The sequence below is a fragment of the Ailuropoda melanoleuca genome, chromosome 6 (assembly GCF_002007445.2).
Source record: "Ailuropoda melanoleuca isolate Jingjing chromosome 6, ASM200744v2, whole genome shotgun sequence".
Classification (NCBI taxonomy): domain Eukaryota; kingdom Metazoa; phylum Chordata; class Mammalia; order Carnivora; family Ursidae; genus Ailuropoda; species Ailuropoda melanoleuca.
In genome coordinates, this window is record NC_048223.1 from 30,551,633 (window position 1) to 30,574,707 (window position 23,075).

At 36.7% G+C, this 23,075-nt stretch overlaps 1 protein-coding gene across 11 annotated transcripts in view; it reads left to right on the forward strand.

Annotated features, from left to right (window-relative positions):
* The window catches only part of RBMS3 (RNA binding motif single stranded interacting protein 3), a 692,098-nt gene that overhangs the window by 567,395 nt on the left and 101,628 nt on the right, over positions 1–23,075 (forward strand). For 8 of the 11 annotated variants that reach the window (XM_034662109.1, XM_034662108.1, XM_034662107.1 and 5 more), the window contains exons 9-10: positions 11,659–11,755; positions 13,995–14,045. In XM_034662109.1, coding sequence (XP_034518000.1) covers positions 11,659–11,755; positions 13,995–14,045 — 148 coding nt within the window. The remainder of the gene's footprint in view (positions 1–11,658; positions 11,756–13,994; positions 14,046–23,075) is intronic. The other 3 variants (XM_034662113.1, XM_034662112.1, XM_034662115.1) reach the window with 1 other exon arrangement.

Below are 23,075 nucleotides of genomic sequence, written 5' to 3' on the forward strand. Positions count from 1 at the left end.
AAATGTTCAAAAATGTCTTTCTTTTGTTTTAAATCCTTAAACAGAAACTTTAAACCAAACATTTCCCGCCATTGTACTTTTCTTCTTCCCATGTGTGACTCTGACTTCACAGCATCTTCCATGTCCTCTATTCCCACATGATTGCTACCCACATTATGTCTCCCTCCCTCATGCTCCCTTTCTCCTTCCCTTAGAAAGAGTAAGGAGTAGGACGTAAAGAGGGAGCATAGATAGAGCTAGGCTGGAAGACGTACCTGTGTGTCTCTGGGATAAGAGCATTGCCCTGCTGGTAACTCTGGAGTTTAGCTTTCAATTATTTTAGTGTTTTCCCAGTTCATTTAAACATGAATAATGCTTTTGCTGTTTTCTTCTGGCTGTCAGGGAAGGGCATTGGACAGAGTCAAGTTAGAAACTTTGTGATTGTGTCTTCTCTCTTTATTTTATTAATTAATTAATTAATTAATTTTTCTGGGGTGGAGGAGCAAAGAGAGGCAGGGGAGAGAATCTTAAGCAGGCTCCATGCCCAGCACAGAGCCCAATGTAGGGCTCAATCTCACAACCCTGAGATCATGACCTGAGCCCAAATCAAGAGTCAGACGCTTGACCAACTGAACCACTCAGACACCCATCGCTCTTTGTTTTAATAAGCATCTGGAAATTTATAGTCTCTTACTTAGAATAAGTCTCACAGCTTAGGATTCTTCCTTTGAGAAACAAGACTTAAACTACATGACCTGACCTCTCAAAAATTCTGTGATTCTGAGTATCTTTGGTTGAAACTTTTTTCTCAGTTTCCAATCCCTTCTCTTTGCTGTGACTGTCCTGCAATTGACAATAATTATTCTTTGGTTGGTTGGTTATTTTATTTTCACAGCCTTCCATCTTGGATTTCTCCATTGCTTTCAGTTTTCTATTTACAGTCTCATTAAAGAATCAATCAGAATGAAGACCTCATTTAAGATCAATGTAGAGGGATAAAAAGATGCAAACTCTCTTTTCTATTTGTTCAGCTGCCTCTAAAGAAAATCTGTGGGATAGTGGAAATATTTAAATATCTCCTATTCTTAGAGTTATTCATTAAGGCAATGATTTATTCATTCATTCAAAAAACATCCAATGAGTCCGCCAAGTACTTTGCTATGCTCTACAGATTTAAAAAACAATATATGAGACAGGATCTTTGCCTTCAAGGAACTCATAGTCTACCCTTCCATAAAAGAGTAAACATGGATGGTAGCCTAGAGAAGGAGTCTAGTCCTTTCTCCCTTGTTGATTAAAACTTCTCTCCAGGAGCAAAAATTAAGGATTTATCCAGTAAGTGTGTTCTTATTTCCAATAAGACACTATAAACTTGGTGGGTAACAAGAAGGAAAGAAATGGAGAATAAAGTCCTCAAGAATCACATTGTGTAGTTGGGGAAATAAATAATTAACTCAAAAGGTATGGAACAAGGCATTATATGCTAAGTGACAGTGACAGAAAATAGGTGTTATAATGGAAGGGAATAGCATGTACTGAACACATGCAACGTACCGAGTATTTTATATTTGTAACTTAAGTTGCTTGGGAGCAGAGCCAAATACATGTAAAAACACATGTAGTTACAACTGGAAATGTATAAACATAAATGGAAAATAGAAATAACAATTGAATGAATACCTATATGTTCACTAACAGGATTCAATAAGTGCTAATATTTTACATACTGTATATGTGTATATGTATTCATCTGTAATATTCATCTATATATCTATTATAAATTCCTTCTAACCCAAGCCTCTATGTGAAAGATTAGAAATGCAGCAGTGACCTAGGCCTGGACTGCAGTGAGAGAATGATGCCTTCTTATGCATTGCTTTAGGCAGTCATCTTTCCAATGCATAATTTAAAATCTGAATGTTTTCTCTAAAGACATAATTTTCCAAGTATTCTTCTTGATTTTTCACAAACCTAAAGAGAAAGTAAAAAGGGATTTTAGTTCCTAATCTGAGCCACCAAAAGGGAGCTTTGGGTTAATGCCATGTTAGAGGCTGTGAGGACCGCATGGACCACAGTGAACATTTCTCCCTTCTACAGGCCCTATCCTCACATTTCAGCTCACTGCCCATATGCCACATTGAGAATGGCTGCAGTTCCATCGGTGCACCTTTAATCACCCTCTCTATTACATGTCTTTATGTGTACCTTGGATTAACAGTGTTATGCTCTATCCTTGGAACTATTTGAAGAGTTGCAAAAATGCTTCATCCTTTTTCACTGCCTACTTAAACATTTATGACAATGGATAGTTCCCTCTTGAAACACATTTTCGTTAAGATGCTGAGGATACCCACAATCTTCTTGATCTTATTATCTGATCTACTCTCACTGATAAAGAACTGTATGTCATTGACCAGCCCCTCTCTTCAATACCTTCTTATCCACTGAATATTCCTTTCAGCCTATAGAAATGCTCAAGTCTCTTCCAACTGTCAAGAGGGTAGAAGCAAAACAATCTTCATGCCAATGATATCACTTCTAGTGACCACACTATTTTGGCCTTCTCTTCACTGCTCAACAACGTCAATTGTCTGTACACAGTCTTCCAGTATTCTTATCTAATGTAACCTATTAAATTATGATGTCTGGTTTCAAACTTGACTGGAATTTCTTTTGCTGATGTGCCCCATGATCTCCAAATGTATCCATTATAACGGACACCCTTTTAGTTCTTACACCATTTGACATCTTGCCTCATTTGAATTGTTGTTGTTACCATTTATACCTTTTTGGAAATTTCTTCTCTCTCGGATCCCGCAACTCCATTCCCTGCTGATTCTCCTTGCTTTGTACTCTTCCTACTCACTTGGTCTCTTCTGATTCCTCCTCTTTTGCCTATTTATACTAATCTTTCTCAGGGTTTTGTCTTTTTCCTGGTTGATCTCATCTATTCCTCTTGCTTTTGGAACCTGAAGACTTCCAAGCTGACACTTGAAGTTCATAAATACATACAGGGCACAGTAATTATTCTTTGGTTGGCTGGTTTTTTATAACCTGAGTTTCTAACTGCTTATTAGGTATTTCTCTTAGATATCTTTGTCTGTCCCAAACTGAGATCATTAATTGAATCAATGTTTTCCTAATACAAACCAAACAAATTAAAATGAAAACCAAATATGAAATTTGCTTCTTCTTTTTTTTTTCTTAATATTTCAGTCTAAAGCCATTTAGGCCATAAACTCCAGTTCTCTGTGTTCTCTTTGACAACATTCTTAATGATAAAATTGGTCATTAAGCCATATTCCCTCTATCTTTGAACTATATCTTCACCTCAGTTCTTGCTCCTTCCCACTGGTTGAGTTTATTCAATCACCTTTCCTACCTGTAGTGACCTTTTACCTGTCCCTAATATAGCTTTCCTCCAAAACAGTTTTACATTGTTTTTTGAATATAGATAGTTAGATAGATAGATAGATAGATAGATAGATAGATAGATAGATGTAATCATAGTAATCATCTCCCTCTCTGTCTGGTTTAAAATATTAGGTAGACTTTCCCAACTACAGAACAAAACTCAGACTTTCCAAGAATGGCACACACACACACACACATACATAATAATAATAACACTCCATGACTTGGTTCCTGAAAATCATTTGAACCTTCTGTGAACCTGCTCAGAACATCTCATGATACTTTACACTTCTGTGTCTTGTGGCTTATGGAATTCTCTCTGCCTAGAGAGAATGGTGATTTTTTCCCCTTCCTTCTTTCCTCTCTCTCTTTCCTTCTTTCTGTCATTTTTTAAAATACTGCTCTCCTTTAAAGGACACAGTCAAGTGATTCCAGGCAGAGCTAGTTACCCAATCAGTCATAAGAGAAACAGTATAAGCAGTGGCTAAGAGTGCATACTCCAGAATCAGCCCGCCAATATGCACATCCAAATTCTGTTATTCACCAGACATGGGCAAGTTGTTTGTGCTTTAGTTTGCTCCTCTGTGAAATGGAGATGACAGCAAGACTTTGCAAGGATTAAAGGAACTCTGTATGGTACAATGTAATCGTCAATGTAAATATTGATGTTATTGTGGTACTGTATCTCTAGGTACCATGATACGTTTGACGGTCCATTTATCATGTAGCTATTGACACCATTTTTATTTCCCTGCTGGGCTATTAACAGTAAAGGCAGGTTCCATGCTTTATTCATCTTTATAGACTGTTTAACTCAGTACTATAAATGCTAAATCAGATATAGGAAATGTAACCAATGATATTTTCTTGGCCCCAACAAATTGCCATTAGAGAAACCATTCCTCTTCTCAGCATCAATTTACTCTGTCCCCATGTAACACTTTAATCTGCTTCTCTTTAAGTATAAGGCCTCCAGTTTCACCCAAAGTATCCAAACTGCCCACGAATGTATTACATCTTGAGTTAAGAATGGAGTTTTAGAAAGCTCAGACTGTCCATTGTGTTGTTGGTAACAAGAAGATAGAAATTTTATATATTGAAATGGAAAGAATAGGAAGATTGTAATGAATTAAACTTACTCATTTGATACGTCTTCATATAGATGATTTTAAATATGTGTTGTTCATCTTTGGTTTTCATGTCTTATATGGTAACATTTTAATAATAGGAAATACTAGAACAGTAATTTCTAAGCCTGTAAAATGTCAAGATAACCACAATATTTTCTCAACATACTGTCCCTTGGGTTAACATTAACATGTGCATCTTGGAGGTGTGGAAGCTGATTTAGAAAACTTACTCAGCATATTAAGGGATCTAACATGAATGTCCAGAATAGAGGATGCTACTCCCTATTCGCATTGCTGTATTCGATCTGGCAGGCACCCTAATGCAGGCAGCAATAACCTAACAGAGTGAGAAATGGTTATTGATCTAGGAAAGTAACTGGTCTCATTTTACATAGAACCATCAGTATCCAAAGATACCGTTATAACTCACTGTAATCCAGTTAATATTCTTAAACATTGCTTAATGCTCACTGAATTCAATTCAATATTTTTTTCTTTTGAATATCTATCTATTCCACTGTTTAAAATCATTTTGGTGATGCAAATTTAAAAAGGAAAAATTTGGTATTATATCAGAGACAATGAACATGCATGCAATTCTAATGTGAGATACAGTGCAAATAATATTGTGGGAAAAGCACGAAGTACTATGAGATCTATGTATATATTAACTTTTATTTGTGTAAAATTGTCCTGAAAGAAAACAAAAGAAATGATGACGGTAGTTCTCGGAGGAGCGCCAACCAAGTACTGCAAAGTAGGGGAGAGAGGGAGACTTATTTTTCACTGTTTATATTTTTATATTCTTTTCAAAAAGAAAAGTAAAGAAAATTCATATCATAGGACCACAAAGAAAAAGCATCTGTGTTCTGATGAAGGGTTATAAAGGCTTATTGATGGAGCACTGACATGATGCCCCACATCATAGCTAAAGAACATATTTTATGACCCTGTGGTTTCCCATAAGTGTACGAAGCGCCAGGGTTTTCTGAGTGTGTGGCTAGGTTGTAGCTAGTAGCTTAAATTGTGTCAAGAGTTAAATATGTTCTGAATCCCATAGCCTCTTCATTAATACAGCAACATGAAATTGAAATAAATACTCCCAAATTGAGCTCAACTTTAACTAATGAAGAACAAACATTTATAAATACCAACCATGGTGAATCTATCCTGTTTGAACTTGGACGGTAGAAAATGTCAGTTCTGTCATCTGCTTGAATCTATCCAAATTATTGCTCTCGAAAAAATTAGTTCATTGTCGCATCTATCTAAGGCTTTGAAGTTTATAGTGAAGAAGTGTCTGGATCACAATGGAAAAATGAAACCTTGGTACTTTTTACTCTTGGCTAACTTACAAGAATAAAAATGCCTATTCTTCTTTCAGAACTGTCTGGCATAAGTCTACAATTTGTTATTACTACTACCCTATTGCTTTTTTAGCAGTCCAATATGAAATTCCATCATTTTCAAATCTGAGTGTGGGAGGTGGGAAATAATCACTCCCCACGTTCAAAATCTCATCTTTCCAGTGCCCTTTTCAGTAAGAGCTGCTGTGTAAAAGCCTATTGGATTGTTTTATTTGAATAAAATGTATTCTTGGGAGGGACGTGGAAAAAAAAATGCTTTCTATAGCACTGGTTTGCCAGCTGTTGTATATGGGTATTTGATATTAAGTGATACGGAAACCTTATCTTATTACACTAGGAGAGGAATCTAATGTGAAGGATACGGTGGTATTACAATAAAAATGACCAATAACTTATTAACCTTGTGCTATAGTGTTACCCTGAGGATAGCGTTCATGGTTCTGACTCTAACAATTTGCCTGTGGACGTGAAAGACGAGCCGGTCCTGTTGATTTCAGTGTGCAAATAGAATTTTGTGTGGTTTTCTTCAGTAAAAAACATTCTACCCTGGGGTTATTGATATATTCATGTTATTTTTATTGTCAGTGAAATAAGATTTCACCATATTACTCCTGACTGCCAAATCCCCTGAAGATGACTTTCCTGCAGGCAAAATCATGTCCTACTAGTGACCCAGACTTGCATATTCTGAATTTCTGGAGCCCACTTGCTTTAAGGGCCAGAGAGCCAAGTAACTCTTTGCATTCCTTAAAAATATTAAGTTTTTCAAAGGCCAGTTTAGAGTTCTATAGATGGATTATACTTAGTTAACTCTCTTAAGCAGTGTGGCCTTTGGTATTTTTTTCAAATGAAATCTCTCCAGAAGCAACTAGTTCATATTCCTAAGACAAAGTTTCTCATCCTCAGCACTATGACATTTTGGACCAGATCATTCTTCATGTGGGAGCTGCCCTGTGCATTGTAGAATGTTTAGCAAAATCCCAGACCTCTAGCCACTAGATGCCATTAACAGCCCACCCACACACTTGTGACAACCAAAAATATCTCCAGATTCTGCCACCAAATATTCCCTGAGGAACGAAATCACTTCTAGTTTAGGACCACTGGACAGAGTATAAAAAGAACACTTATCATAAACATAATGTTATGTGAATTTTAGCAAAAAAATTGTGTGTGTGTGCATCTTAAAAGAATAAACTATTCCCAGGAAAATGGTTTAAGAATTCAGTCCCAGTTTTCTATAATAGCATTTTCAAGGCATAATGCATATATTATGAGATATAAAAACATAAAGTCACATATTTAGAATAACCTCAGCTTTGTTATTATGGCTAAAATGTTCTGTCAATTTTCACTTTCCTGTTTCCCAATAATACTTATGCCTAAAGCATCTATTTGGGTGTGTGTTTTTTTTTTTTTTGACGTCATTGCCATGTGGTAATGTTTTTAAACCCTAACAGATACATGGCAGGGACTGAGAAGAAGTGGAGAGATTGGGAAACTCACCCTACCGTTCTCTCTCATAGAGCCTGGCCTGGTACATTTTCTTTAGATATGGTACCTCTAAGCCTCAGATGCAACAAGCAGTGTTTCTTGTCATGGTTTAAGCAAGGGTTTCCCTGTAAATTCACCCAGTTTAAGTTTGGGCTTGGGAAGTGCTTATTTCAGAATACCAGAATTAGTGGATCAAGGCAGTGTGCTGAGTCTCTTCTTGCCAGTACATTTTCCATTCTAAATAACTCTCTGACTTGAGTGGCAGTATTGGAACTTGCCGGCAAAGATGAAATATCATTCTTGTGTGATGGATAGGATTAGAGCAGATAGAAAAAAATGCATTAAAATTTCCCCCAGGGGTTCCCTTTGTAAGTATCAGTTTAGTTGGCTAGTTTGTTTGTGTTTCTTCTCCCTGTTTTCCCCATAAAATTTCCTGTAAACTCTGCCTGTCAATCCAATCCTTGGTGCCTTCACTTTCAATACTTCAGTTTCTACATTTTACAAAGTAAACCAGCCATGCTCAAGGGAGATGCATGATTCACTCCATTGGTGGGAGAGGCTGAAACTGGATTTCTAACAGAAGTTAAGCCACTGCATGGTGAATGAAAAAGACTGTGGAGTGATCATGGAATAGCCGTGGGTGGAATGGGGTCACTATGAGCCCCAAATTAGTCTTTTTGTTCACTTCCTCATAAATTAGATCTGTCAAGGATAAGACCTAAAAGGAATTTTTAAAAGCAAATCATGATTTTTGTAGAAAAGGACTCTTTTCCCTAGTTGCTAGTACTATCACATGCTTAGAAATCAAGTATTGATTAAGCTTCCGCTGAACATTTACTAACATGTAATGTTGACCTCTCTTTGGGTTCTCGCCCATCAGCTTTCTACTGGTTCAGGAACCCATCTTCTATGCTCCCACCATCTTGGCATTGGCCATCTTATGCTGAAATCACTACTTATTTCCCTAAGCTTCTTTGCATTCATTCATTCATTCATTCAACCTATGGTTCTTAAATATCTATTATATCTTAGTCTCTATTCTAGGCAACAAAGCCAGTGTGTCCTCAACATTGTCAAAGCTGACATCCAGAGGGGTCAATAAGTACCTAGTATTAGTCAGCTCCACCACCATAACAAAATACCATTGTTTCGGTGGTTTTAAACAACAAAAATTATTTTTCTCACTGTGCTGGAGGCTAGAAGTCTAAGATCACACTCTGGCTGATTTAGTTTCCGGTGAGGTCTCTCTTCGTGGCTGGTAGATGATTGCCTTCTCATCGTGTCCTCACCCAGCCTTTCCTCCATGAGTGCTTATTGAAGGGAGAGCAAGTTCTCTAGTATCCTTTCTTATAAGGACACTGATCCTATCAGATTAGGGCCCCACCCTGTTGACTTCATTTAGCCTTAATTGCTTCCAGAGAGGTTCCATCTCCAAATACAGACACATTGAAGGGACTTCAACATATGCATTTTGGAGGGGCATGAACATTCGGTCTATAACATACATAAAGAAATTTTTTAAAATCACTACTTTAGATGGTGATAAGAGTGATGAAAAAAAAAATCACAGGAGAGGAATAGAGAGAAAATGGGGTGGAGATGGTGGTTGTTACTTTAGCCACAGACCTCTCTGAAGAAAGGAAAGGTGAGTGAGACCAATAATGAGAAAGAGGTAGCCTTAGGGAGATTTGTGGAAATAAGCATTGCAGGTAGAGAGAATTACAAGTTTAGTGGCCCAAGACAGAAGTGAGAATGACAGAATCATGTGACAGAAGAAGGTCAGTGTGGCTGAAAACTCCCTGGCTGATTTGGAGGGGTAGGAGAAAATACTAGAGAGGTAGGCAGTAGCCTGTTTGTGCTAGCCAATACCAGGAATGCAAATTTTGTTTTCATTGCAATGAAAAGCCATTGGAAGATTTTATGCTGATTAATGTACAGATAAGATACAATTTAAGTGGCTCAAAAGACACACTCTATGTAATGTTTTAAAATCTTACCCATCTTTGGTACGTGTAGTAAATGATCAATAATTTTTTTGAAGTGCAAGGATGGATGTTTGCTTACACAGTAATCGATTTTGTTTAGAAGTCACGTTTATTAGGTATAATCTACAGAGTATATATTCACTCTTTATAGTGTACAAGTCTGTGAATTCTGACAAGCACACAGTCATAGAACCACCAGACAATTAAGACAGAATAGTTACATCACTTTCCAAAATTCTCTCATGTATCTTTATAGTCGGTTCCATCCCCCAAGCTCAGATTTTGATCTCTACTGATCTATATAGGTTCTTTCTTTATAGTTTTGCATTTTTCATGCTGTGATAAAAGTGAAATTATAATATATAGAGTCTTTTGAGCCTGACTTCTTTCATTTAGCATGATTCACTTAAGTTTCATCATGTTGAATGCATTGGCTGTTCTTATCTTACTGCTTAGTAGCGTTCTACTGTGCGGCTGTACCACAGTTTATCAATTTAGTTGAAGGGTATTTGGCTTGTTTCCCATTTTGGGCAAGTCCAATCAATAAAGCTGCTATAAACATTTGCTTTAAGGTTTTTGTGTAAACATAAGGTTTCATTTATCTTGAGTTCATATCTACCACGGGGATTGTTGAGTTATAAGATATGTGTGTGTTTAACTTCATAAAGAATTGGCAATCTGTTTTCCAAAATGACCGTACCATTCTGCATTTCCATCGGCAACAAATGAGAAGCCCACATTCTCTGAATCCTTGCCAGTGCTAAGATTCTCTTCTTGTTTTCTTTTTCTTTTCTTTTTTATGCCACTCTAATATGGATGCAGTCAATATCATTTTTTTTTAAACTGCACGACTATAAACTTAAGGTCTGATGGGTATGGATAGTAAGGATGTAACATGTAACAGAGTAACTTTTTCAGCTGCAATTTTTTAACCAAAAGAGTATGGCTTTATAATCCTTGTTGAGAGCTAGATAAAATAAATTTAAGACTCTACTCCTCCAATCCTTGCTTGAAGACTTTCACAGACTCTAAGATTAAAGAATTTTCTCATTGAGTCCAGGAAACCTTGAAATCTAGCTCTCCTATATTCAGGCAGAGTCTTGTAGAATGCTTTTTTAGAATGGTAACCCATGAGAGTCTCTACTCAAAATATCAGTGACTTCTGAGGGTAAAGTTTTTGACCCCAAAACTCCAACCTCAATGATGTTATTCAAAAACAAAAATTGAAAGTTGTAGTTGATTTTTGTTAAGAGTACAGCAAAGTGAAATAATGATTTTGTTACCACTGAAACCCATTTTCCCAATCTATCCTCACATCAGTAAAGTAATCCATCAAAGGCAACCTGATTTTTTCCATTCTGTGGCTGGCCACTCTGGCCTTACACTTGCCAGTGAGACAGGAAGGAAGAAACAGAATTTGAAAATCTGACAAATTTGAACATTAGGTAACTTGTGAACTCTGTAAGAGAAGGCTGTGTCACTGATTTAAGGACCTAGAAGGTGCCCTTTGAAAGATCTGTAGAAAGATCTGATTTGTGAAGCCCTATTCTTGCCCAGTATCATTTTATACTTGTTCAACAAAGAGCCCTGAAAGACTCAAAAACTCAGTGCTTTTCAGAGTCGACAGGAGTGTATCACAGAGCTCCAGAATCTCCTGGATTGAATCCAGAAAATATTCCTATCCCCAGCTAGACACAAATCACAAATGGTCCACTTTCTTCTCTTTTCAGAGAGAAAATATTTAGCTTAGTTTCCACATGAGTCCACGGACTTCTGCCTAGCACAAATTATATGGAACACTCCAGGAGCTGACCCTCTTCTCTTGAATGAAGAGACACATGCAATTTACATACACCTAACATTGGCCACCTTTGTGAAGCTTGGTGTTACCATTTGGCCTTTCTCTCAAAGACCTTTAGCATTGCCTTTAAAAAAAAACAAAACAAAAAACAACAAAAAGAAGAAGAAGAAGAAAAGAAAAGAAAAACAAACAAAAAAAGAATGCCCATGACTTTTCTCCCCCTATTGGTTAAACATACTATTACACTCACCTGGCATAAGAGATTTTGTGCAGCCAATTTTATAAGATTACTCAAAGTTGTCATTTTGTTCAGAACGATTTCTTTCTCTTAGTGGCATCAAACACTATAAATCTCCCGGATGCTCCTGTTCACAGTTGGTGGAAAACATGAGGGTGGAAATCTTTCCCAGAAGTGCCTCGTAGCATTTGATAAGCAGCCAGGCATGCAGCAGCTTCACGAATCTTCTTTTTTTGTTTTCTGTTTGCAGATTTTATTCTTCACCGTACAGTATTGCAACCAACCGCATGATTCCACAGACATCTATCACGCCATTCATTGCTGCTTCCCCTGTCTCCACATACCAGGTATGTCCGATTTACCTGCACCTGAGGAGAGGTCTTCCTGGCCAATAATAGACTATATCAAGGCAAAAGGGACACAGTAGAATTTTTTTTTAAATTGTCCTCAAATGCATGAGTCACATGTTAACATATTATTACAAGCGTTAGCCCACACTTTGAAGGGCTTGCTTGCCTCTATTTCACTGAATAATAAAGTCCACCATGCTCTTCATTCTTCCTGCTGAGTTTTTATGATGATGCTCCTTTCCAGCCAACATTAGCGCAGCCTTCTTGCCACTCAGAACTTAACTTTGTTGGTTGTCGGTTATTTGGGTTGTCACGTTCCCTATTGTGTCTTCTCTGCAAGCACACGTCTGGCATTCCCCTCACTCACTCCAGGGTATTTTATCGTTGTCATCTCATTTTGTCACAGTTGTCCTGTGTGTCCATGTAAGGCTACGTGGACAGATGCTAAATCATTTTCCCCAAGAAATAGGGAGGACTCTTAAAGTGGTAAAACGTTATTCCTACTTCCTGCTCTTCCTTCATTCTCAGTCCTGAAGAGGTCCAAAGAGACCTCACGGGTTCCACATAAAAAAAGCCAAGATTCAATGTGTGTCCTAAAGCAGATGTTGTAGCCAGTTAATTCTAAGTACACAGGTGGATTAAATAGTCCTACTTCTCCCTCCAAAAATACTCCTTGTCTTATTCCTTTGAGTTATCGAATGTGCTATTACTCCCTGCTTCTCTTTACCTCATATTGTTCTTCAGACAATTCTTCTAACCCTACTTAGACAGTGCCTGTGGATGCTACATAGAGAGGGTGCCTAGTGTCACTTTTCAAAACTCCAGAGAGAGAGCGAGAGAGAGTGTACGTGCGTGCATGCATGTGTTTCTCCGTATTTTGCAGATGGTGGGGGTGGATGGGTAAAACTGTAATGTCGCTGACTGCTACTAATTCAGTGAAGTTTCACCTTATTCAACCATCACATACTTCATTTCAGGATGTCCCAGCTGTCAGAGCATCAAACTTGAGACCATATACATTTTTCCTTAACTGATTCCCCCTGAAGCAGATCATTTTCATTCTTTTTCTGCACTTAGATTCTTGATACATGTTGGTGGGTGAACGGAATAGACTTTCATGTGAATTGCATTTGAGGGTCTCAGAATGGATGATTTCTTAATTGCCTTTTCTTGGGACCCATGAGGCGACGTGCAGGTGCTGTTCTGTTTTTGTTCTTCCTGCAGTCCTGCCTGGTTGTAATGTGTCTTTTTGGTTTTTTTGTGGGTTTTTTTGTGTGTTTTTTTTTTTTTTTTACCCATTTAAAAAAAAAAAAATCTTGGCCTGTGTTTCAGCCAAGACCACCCAATGAGCCCCAGTGTAGAGCACTTTGGTGACATGAACAAAATATCCACAGAAAAAGTGATTTCACTTGGGAGGGCTCATAAGTGGAACTTAACCCTAGCTCCTTTTTCTCAAAAAAGGAATCAGAGCAATTTCCTCTGTTGTTGATTCTCGCCTTACACCACTTTTTTTTTTTTTTAACCTAAAGTGCATGGGCGATTTTGTTAATGTGAGCGTATTGAAAACAAAGTATTCAGGGTTTTCTGCGTGACAATCAGCCCTTACAGGCTGACTTTCTCATTTGGCTGACAAGGCACATTTCTGAACCGTTGGTTGGCTTAAATTCTCATTTTTATTTGCCATACCAATTACCATGAGAGAAAAAAAATCACAAACTTGCTTAACTTGGGTTTAACCCAAATCATTCCCCCAAATTTCTGATTTATCTCTTTAATTCTTCCCCCAACTTTTACCACTTGTACTTATTTCCAAGATGAGATCACTTGAGAATTTGAAATTAGAACCAATGACAGAAAAAGAGGAAGTCTTAGCTGTCAACTCTTCGTTACTTACTTCTATCCCTGGAAGTTGACCTCTAAGTAAGAGGTCCCTGAGGCTTCCTAAGACTTTAACCTCCGACACCAACCTCAAATTAGGCTCCGAGGCCCTGCCTGGTCCACGTGGGCACTGCAACCAGCACCAGTGAAATAGGAATTCGCTTTACATTTTACCATGTTTCGGGGACCAAATTAATCAGGTCCAAGAATTTCCTTTCTATCCTCAGTTCTGAGCACTAATCAGTTGTAAAGTCAGATGGACTCCACTTTCGTTATGACCTAGTGTGACTCCACTGAACGCAAGAACCAAGTTCTCTCTGTGATTGCTTTGTGCTAATAAATGCTGTTTGATGCATAGGTCCAGAGTACTTCATGGATGCCTCATCCGCCATACGTTATGCAACCAACAGTAAGTGTTCTCAGTCACCTGAGGCTAAATATTTCTATTATCCAAGTGCAAGCTTTTGTAATGCATAGAAGCTTTGGGGTAAAGCTTTTGTTATATTCCATACCTCTTTCAGGCAGCCATATTTTCCAGATGAAAAGCTGTTCCTGAAATTCTACAAAAGCATGTACAATAGATAGATGGTAGAGTTAGAAAGAGAGAGAAGTGAAAGAAAGAGAGAGAGATGAGAGAGAGAGAGAGAGGAGACAGAGAGAGAACAAACTTACAGGAAATAGCAGTCAACCTCCTAAACTGATGTCTACCATTTGTTATGAATGGGAAATTTCTACTTCATGCAGGAATTCTGAACTCTGGACAATTAAATCCATTTATAGGGGAAAACCTTTCTGTTTTACTTCTCCTGTTGTGCTCTGTTCTCTTTGGATGCAGTGTGATGTGCTTTGGGGGCCATTTTTAGTATCATGCCCAAGCGTTGACTCAAAGCAGTATATTTGGAACATGAACACAGTAGTATACTAATTGATGAAGATATACAGAGATAGAAAGCAAGGTTGCTAGATACCTTTTTTTAGTTAACTAACTAGAACCATTCTCTTTTTCTTTAGTAGAAAAATCTCTTCTAAAAATATACAAACCCTATATTCTACTTGCTATATTTCCCATTTTGTGGCACAATATTATATAAATTCCAAGGGAAAATATTACATATTTCATTAGACTCTAGACTGAAGGCTAATGATTCCATTTATCTTTGTCTAGGTCTTTCAGGTTTTCTAGCTCTGTAGAAGTATAAGATACAGTGATTTCAATAGCAATATATTCATGAGAATGGGAACTGGGGGTGGAGCGCTAGACAGAAAGTCGTGTGACAAGGTCTGTGGTATACTCTCCTGGGCATGCTCACATCTGTGCCTTTTTTCCTCTTTTGTCACTGTATTAATGGAACTATTGGAAGGAACAAATGAGAGCATATGTGAAAATAGTTTTTAAAGTATGACATGCTATACATTATTACTGACATTATCCTTCTTACTATAGAACGTATTAGTTGTATAAAGAAAAAGCAGTGCTACATTTTAACCCACTTAAAAGCTAAACATCAATAAGTTAGCACACATTAAAGACCAGGAAACTATATTCAGAGGCATCCATTTCTTGGGGTCAAAGGATTATAGCACCTGGTTTTCATATTTGAGCTTTGTCCGTTTTTTAAAAAAATAAGGAACATTCCGCGTTGCTGTTAACGTTTTGATAGTTTGTTTTTTATTTAAAGAATAAAATATATATAGCTTAGTACAGCAGAACTTTAGACTGTGTTTTTCAAATTCCTCTATTTGCACTTTTTTATACACCTTGGGGGCTTCCTGGGTTCATCTGGTCTATGTTCTGTAAATCATACCAACATACAATGAATCCAGGCTACACTTTCAGATCTAAGTCATGAGATAAAATACGATATACACTGCCAAACTAATATATAGCACAGACTGAGCCAACACAGGGAAAGAGGTTCAGCCAAGTTCTAAGGTAGATACTTTCTAGAAGGAAGAATAATATCTTCATCTACAGGGCACTAATGCTAGCTTAGTCCTCACACTGAGGTGGTGGACCGTCTCATTGTGGCCAAAGGGAATGCACATCTGGCAAAATCCAAATATTTTTCCAGATGTCATAATATGTAAGATTCTACCAGTACTTCTATAACTGTGAGCAGAAAGGAAGATGTTTGCGTCTTTATTTCAACTGTCACTCAGGACATTAGCAAAATTTTTCTTCCTCTCCTCCTCCATCCCAGCATGGCTTCAGCCCCATTGTTGGATGTATTATTTCTCATACATCTTCCCCCAGCAATAGCTCTGTGTGTGTGTGTGTGTGTGAATTTATCCCTTTGGATCTTCCTCGCTATGGCTACTGCTCGCTGATACCTTATCACTTCCCGTGACTAGACAGTGCACCATGTTTGAGTTTAGGTTATTCCGTTTAAAATACAATATTTGTGGCTGGGGCAGAATCCTGGAAGAAGGAGTGCCTGGGCCACCCACCACTTTGTTGTCTTTAACATGGAATAATTGGCTAAACAGTGTCATAGAAACAGAGTTTGTGCCATCAATCTTTTCCCTGTAACAGTCTTGCTAGTTGTCTATATTCCATAAATAACCTTACCCAACCAGTCTTAATTTCATCATCAAACTAGGGGTTAAATTAATCACTGGATGATACTAAAATACGAAAGTACTTAAGCAATCTCAGGCAGATAAAACAAATACCTGGATCTAAGAAGAATGAATGAATGAATGAATGATGTGATGACTAGTAGCGTGAGTTGTTGGTTAGGCTCTTTGAGATAGGAAACCTTTCTCTTTTATAGAACTCTGGGCAATTAAGCTTTCTGAGTCACAGTTTCCTCATCTGTATTATAAACATACTAATGCCTAAATAATTATGCACTTTGTTCATTAAAGGAAATAAGGTATTAAAGCTCCTAAAATTGAGCCTGGCAAATAACAAACACTCAGCAAATTACTATTATTATTATTTAGTTATATGAATACAGTGAACATTATACTTGAGATTAGCCCAATTATATAAAATGAGAGTTGGTATAGAAGAAAGTTGAGAATAAGCAATAATCACTTATTTCTACCACATTCATACTATTTATTTAACTTATTTTGCTAATGAGTTTTTGGAGATAGCCTTATGGCTATAAATAAGACAAATTGCTTAGATCGGTACTTTTTTCATTTACTTACTATACCATTCAATACCTAAGCCAAGCAAAAAAGGTCTTCTGGGTACCTCCTTTATGTCAGTAACTGGAACCTTCTTTACAAATAAATTCAAGGTGCCGTTACCTACATATCTCAAATACATTGCCCGTAATTCTGATCTGCTTACAACTGTTCTCCTCGCTCATGTTTTCTCTCCCGCAATTTTGAGAAAATCTCACGTATAAGCTCGAAGTGTAAACACGTTTCTCCCCCATCACTGTGGATGCACACTGACTCCTACGTTGGAGCCAGAAGCCCTTCAGGCTCTCTTTCAGGCTTGACTCAAAGGACTCAAAGATTTCAACCAGGCTTGTATCCAAAGAGACTTCAGGAAAGTCTTAAAGTAGCACACTATGCCGTTGGTCTTTACCAAGGTAGATGAATGGTTAAAATGGGGGCGGGGGGAGGAGACAGGTAATGATTAGCAAGAGAGAGTTGAAATGATGGAAAGAAGGAAAAGGAGTAGGCAAGGGACAAGAGAACAGAAAGAGTACGCGTAAATTTGAAGTGTGCATTTAAGTTTTTGTTTCTTTAGATATTTAATTTTCTAAGTTGTGTTATATTACGGTTTTTGGAGATTTAGAACAAGATTCCGAGAGGCCTTTCACTCTTATTATTATTTTTTTTTTTTATGAGAGGGAGAGAGGGTGGGGAGGGGCAGAGGGAGAGAGAGAATCTTAAGCAGGCTCCACACCCAGTGCTAAGCCCCACATGACACTCCATCTCATGGCACTGAGATCATGACCCGAGCCGAAATCAAGTGTCCCATGCTTAAATGACTGAGCCACCCAGGCACCCTGAGGCCTTTCACTCTTAAGAAAGAGGGGATAAAATCTCCTTGACTGCCTTGTTACGATCATCCTGGTGTTCGTGCAAGAAAACAGTTCTCTGTCAGTTAGTGGACTCTGGGACCTTATCGGGTCCCCTGGAAAGTTGTCAAACCCCACTTAGGACAGCAAGAGCATTTCTGTTCACACTTTGTCATTGTTCCCCTGAACAGACACGGAGGAGAGAGCACTGTTAGATGACTTTAGGAACTCACTTCTTGCTGTGAGGAAGTAAAAATGCTGACTTTGTCAGTGCGACCGGTTATTCGTTGCAGCTTCTCCGTGCAGACCTCTGCCCTGTACTTTGAAATTCCCCATCACACTGACAGAATTTTAATAGATGATGGATTGCACCAAATATCTACTCTGCATAGCATCATGTTACATTGGAATCTTATATGAATGCACAAGTGAAATTCCTGTGTTGCAATACATCGGATATTTTGTTAAATCTGTGCTGACAAGGCGAAAAGATGATAGTTCCCAAGAAGAAGCATAGTCCTACTCCCTTAAATTGTATTTACGCTCATTTGAATCATAAATCTTCTGTTCTTCATATGGTTAGCATTATATTATCTCAAGGAGAAAGGTCAGCTTTCATTTTTACTTAATTACAAATCGGGGATCTAATTACAGTAGTGTGAGAAATGCAAGATGCCCTATTGTATCATTGGACGGTTTGTTGCCATGCATGGCTAAATTACGACTTTTATGATTAATAAACTTTAACTTTATAGCTAAAGAGTAAATATAAACTCCCCCTCTACAACAAGGCTGCTCAAGAAAGCTCCCGAACATTTGATTTGGTCATTCCTTATCAGCAAACAAACAAGGCCTAAGGCTTCGTTTTGGAGGTTGTATCCCACAAATTTGTAGGTGTGTTTTCTGTAAAAGCACATCACCCAATGTGGAAAGAATATTGAAATCATTTGAATTCTGTTCAGAAAGCAAGGTTTTCAGATATTACCCTTTTACTCCCACACTTGAGCTGAGCAAAAATCCTAAATCTCATAGCTTCATTAACAAAGTAATAAAGTCAAAATGCTTTGGCAATCAAAGCAGTTAACTTGGTAAATATGTATCTACAAGCCAAATCTTTTTTTTTAAGTGCATAGCAAAAACAAAACGACAGTGGCTCCAACCCATTTATACTATTTCTACTGGAAGAGAATTCAAATGAGTGAGAATAACCTTAGGAGAAACATCTTCTTTAGAGAATCACCTCCTTTTAAATATGCTGCTGGGGTGGAGTGAATATGAGCAAAACCATTTCCGCAGAAAGTCTCTTAGACCTTAACTACTATTTAAAAAAAAAAAAAAAGTAGTGCTGGCTTTCCCTTGTTAAATATAACTTCAAAATTCTACAATAAGTTTTCAATAATAATCTAAAAGAACCCATTAAACAATGAAACTCAAGACTCATAATTCATAAATGCCTAGAGCATAAAGCACTTTCACTTAGGACCCCTTCACTTACCAATTCTGCTCTCCAGAAATAAACCTAGTAAATAAATTTTTATGCCACCATCCAGTCAATTTTTTATGCATACGAAAGTCTGAATGTATTTGTGTGTAAATGTGTAAAAAACATGTGTTTTTAACATCTATGCAGGATCACTCTACAAATATTGTGTTGCAAGTTGCTTTACTGTTTCCCAATAATAGAATATACTGGATGTCATTGCATGAGCCACATATAGATTTATGTCAATTTTTAACACTTCATAATATGCCGTTATATAAATGCACCAAAAGGCATTTAAACAATTTCCTAGTCACAGTTCTTTAAGTTGCTTCCAGTACTTCCTCATAAACTCAAGACTAATATTGAGCACTTAGGAGAAAATATCTGTAGAATAAATTGCTGGTACAAAGATTTGATATACATTATGGTCAAATTGCACTTCAAGTGAGAGTGTCTGCCTCTCCATGGCCTCAATTAACGCTGGGCATTCTCAAGTTTCAAATATTTTGTTAACGTGATAAATAGTGACTAGTACCTTGCTGATGTTTTACTATTATTTCTCTGGGTCCTAGAGGAGTTGAGTAGCTTTTCATGTTTATTGACTATTTTTTTCCCTTGGAGTTCCAAGTTCATGTGCTTTGCTCATTTCTCTTTTGGGGTATTGATCTTCTATTTTTAAAAGATGCTATTGCAGTTAGTTAACATTGTCATAGACAATTTAGATATTTTCTGCTTACTTTTAATTTAATGTTTTGGTGTTCATCATGCGAAACTTTAGTATTTAGTATTATGTGTTTAGTATTTAGCAGTTCTTCCCCTTTGGAGCAAGGGTCAATGAACTTTTTCTTTAAAGACCCAAACATAAATATTGTCAGTTTTGTGAGCTGTATGGTCTCTTTCACACCTAGGCCGTGCTGTGGTTGTAGTGTGAGAGCAGCCATAGACAATACAGAAATGAACTGGCATGGCTGAGTTCCAAGAAACTTTATTTCCAGAAGCAGGTGAGGGCCACATTGGTTTCTAGGCTGTGTTTTGCCAGCCCCTGCTTTAGAGCATCTGGAATAAATAATAAAACACCCGATGTCTTTGTTTGTTTTTTTGTTTAGTGTTTTTGTTGTTACTTTTGGTTTTTCGAGTTTAATAACTTTTTTTAATTGAGATATAATTGACATAAAACATTGTATCACCATATGTTTTATTATTGTGTTTATAGTAAGTTTTATTTTCAAGTTTTGTTACTTTTGGAGTTTATTTTGCAATATAGTACGAGATTATGGTCCAACTTTTTTCCTCAAATGGGTAATCAATTGTTGTAACAACTTCTGCCGTATAAATCATCTATATTTTCTCCACTGATATAAAATTTTATTCCAATTTTTAATCATACAATAACTCCCTTTATATCTTTGATATATTTCTGGAATCAATTCTGTTCTGTTGATCTACATTTTGACCATTACTCTAGTATTTTAATTATCACTTTGTAATAGCATATATATGACAGGACTTAGTCCGCAACATTAATTTTTGTTGTTGTTTCTCAAGAATTTTTCTAGCTATTTTATATTTCCAAATTAACTTTAGTAGCAGTTTGTCAATTTAAAAAAAGTCCACTAAAATTTTGATCGAGATCATTTTGAATTTATATATTAACTAATGGGAAATATAAAAATATGACATATGTATAATGAATTTTTCTATCTAAGAAAAAGAATAAGTCTTTCCATTTACTCAAGATTTTTTACTTTCTCCCCTAGCTTTACTGAGGTATAATTGACAAAATTTTGAAACACTTAAAGTGAGTGTTGTTGTAATTTGATACATACATAATGGAAGGACTCCCACCATCTAGGTAATTAGCATATCCATGGTCTCACATATTTAATTTACCTTTGTGTGTGTATGTTAGGGAGAGAACATTTTAGTTCATTCTCTTAGCAAATTGCAATTATATCATACGGTGTTATTAACTATATGTCATGATTTACTTAGATCCTTAGACTTTATTCATCTTATAGCTGAAAGTTTGTACTCTTTTACCAACCTCTCCCAATTCCACACCCCGACCCCCCCACCCCCACCGCCAAAACCTTGGCAAACACTACTTTTCTATTCTATGTTTCTGAGTTTGGGTTGATTGATTGATTGATTGACTGACTCATGTATTTATTCATTTTAGATTTCACATATATGTGATACCGTGCAATATCTTTCTCTGCCAGGCTTATATCACTTAGTATAATACCCTCAAGGTCCATCCATGTTGTCACAAATAGCAGGATTTCCTTCCTTCTTATGGATGAATAATATTCCATTGTATGTATATACAACATCTTTACCCATTCATCCATAGACAGACACTTGGATTGTTTCCATATCTTGGCTATTGTGATGTTGTGCAATCCTGCAATGAACATGGGAGTGCAGCTATCTCTTTGGGATCCTGCTTTCATTTTTTTGAATATGTATCCAGAAGTAGGATTCCTGGATCATATCCAGTTCTACTTTTTTTTTTATTTTTTGAGGAAACTTCATACTGTTTTCCATCAATGTACTTTCCCATCAAGAGGGCACGAGGGTTTCTTTTCTACATTCTCGCTAACACTTGTGATCTCTTGTCTTTTTCATAATAGTCATTCTCATAGGAATGAGGTGATATCTCATTATGGTTTTGATTTGCATTTTGCTGATGGTTAGAGATGTCAAGCACCTTTTCATGTGCCTGCTGGGCATTTGTATTCTTCCTTGGAAAAAGGTCCATTCAGTTGTTCTGCCCATTTTAAAAATCAGATTGTTTGGTTTTTTTTATTATTGAGTTGTATGAGTTTATTTTATATTTTTTGGATATTAATCTCTTATCAGATATATGATTTGTAAATATTTGCCCCATTCTATAAGTTGCCTTTTCATTTTGTTGATTGTTTCCTTTTTTGTACAGAAGCTTTTTAGTTTGATGGAATCCTACTTGTTTATTTTTGCTATTGTGCCTCTATTTTGGTGTCAAATCCAAAAAGTCCTTTCCAAGCCCAAGGTCAGGGAGCTTACCCCTTATGTTTTCTTCTAAGAGTTTTACAGTTTCAGGTCTTCTGTTTAAGTCTTAATCCAATTTGGGTTGATTTTTGTGTATGGTGTAAGATAGGGATGCAGTTTCTTTCTTTCTTTCTTCTTTCTTTCTTTCCTTCTTTCTTTCTTTCTTTCTTTCTTTCTTTCTTTCTTTCTTTCCTTTTTTTTTTTTTTTTTTTTTTTTTTTTGCATGTGGCTGTCCAGTTTTTGCAACATTATTTACTGAAGACTATTCCCCATTGTATATTCTTGGCAACTTTGTTGTAAATTAATTGACCATATAATGATGGGTTTATTTCTGGGTTCTCTATTCTGTTCTATTGGTCTGTGTGTCTCTTTTTATGCCAATCCCATGCTGTTTTAATTACTATAGCTTTGAAATATAGTTTGAAATAAGGATGTATATGTCTTCAGCTTTATCTTTTTTGGTCAAGATTGCTTTGGCTATTCAGGATCCTTTGTGGTTCTGTACAAATTTTAGGATTATTCCCTCTATTACTACAAAAAAAATGCTGTTGGAATTTTGATAGGGATTGCATTGAATCTGTAGATTGCTTTTAGAAGTGTGGGCATTTTAACACTATTAATTCTCCCGAATCATGATCACGAAATATCATGCCATTTATTTGTGTCTTCTTCAATTTATTTTATCCCTGTTTAAATTTATTCCTAGGTGAAATTATTTTTGATGAAGTTGTAAATGGAATTGTTTTCTCAATTTCTCTTTCTGATAGTTTATTGTTAATGTATAGAAATGCAACTGATTTTTGCATATTGCTTTTGTATACTGCAACTTTACTGAATTTATTAGTCCTAACAGTTTTTGGTAGAGTCTTTAGAGTTTTATATATAAACTATCAAGCCATCAGCAAATAGAGAGTTTTACATCTTCCTTTCCAATTTGGAT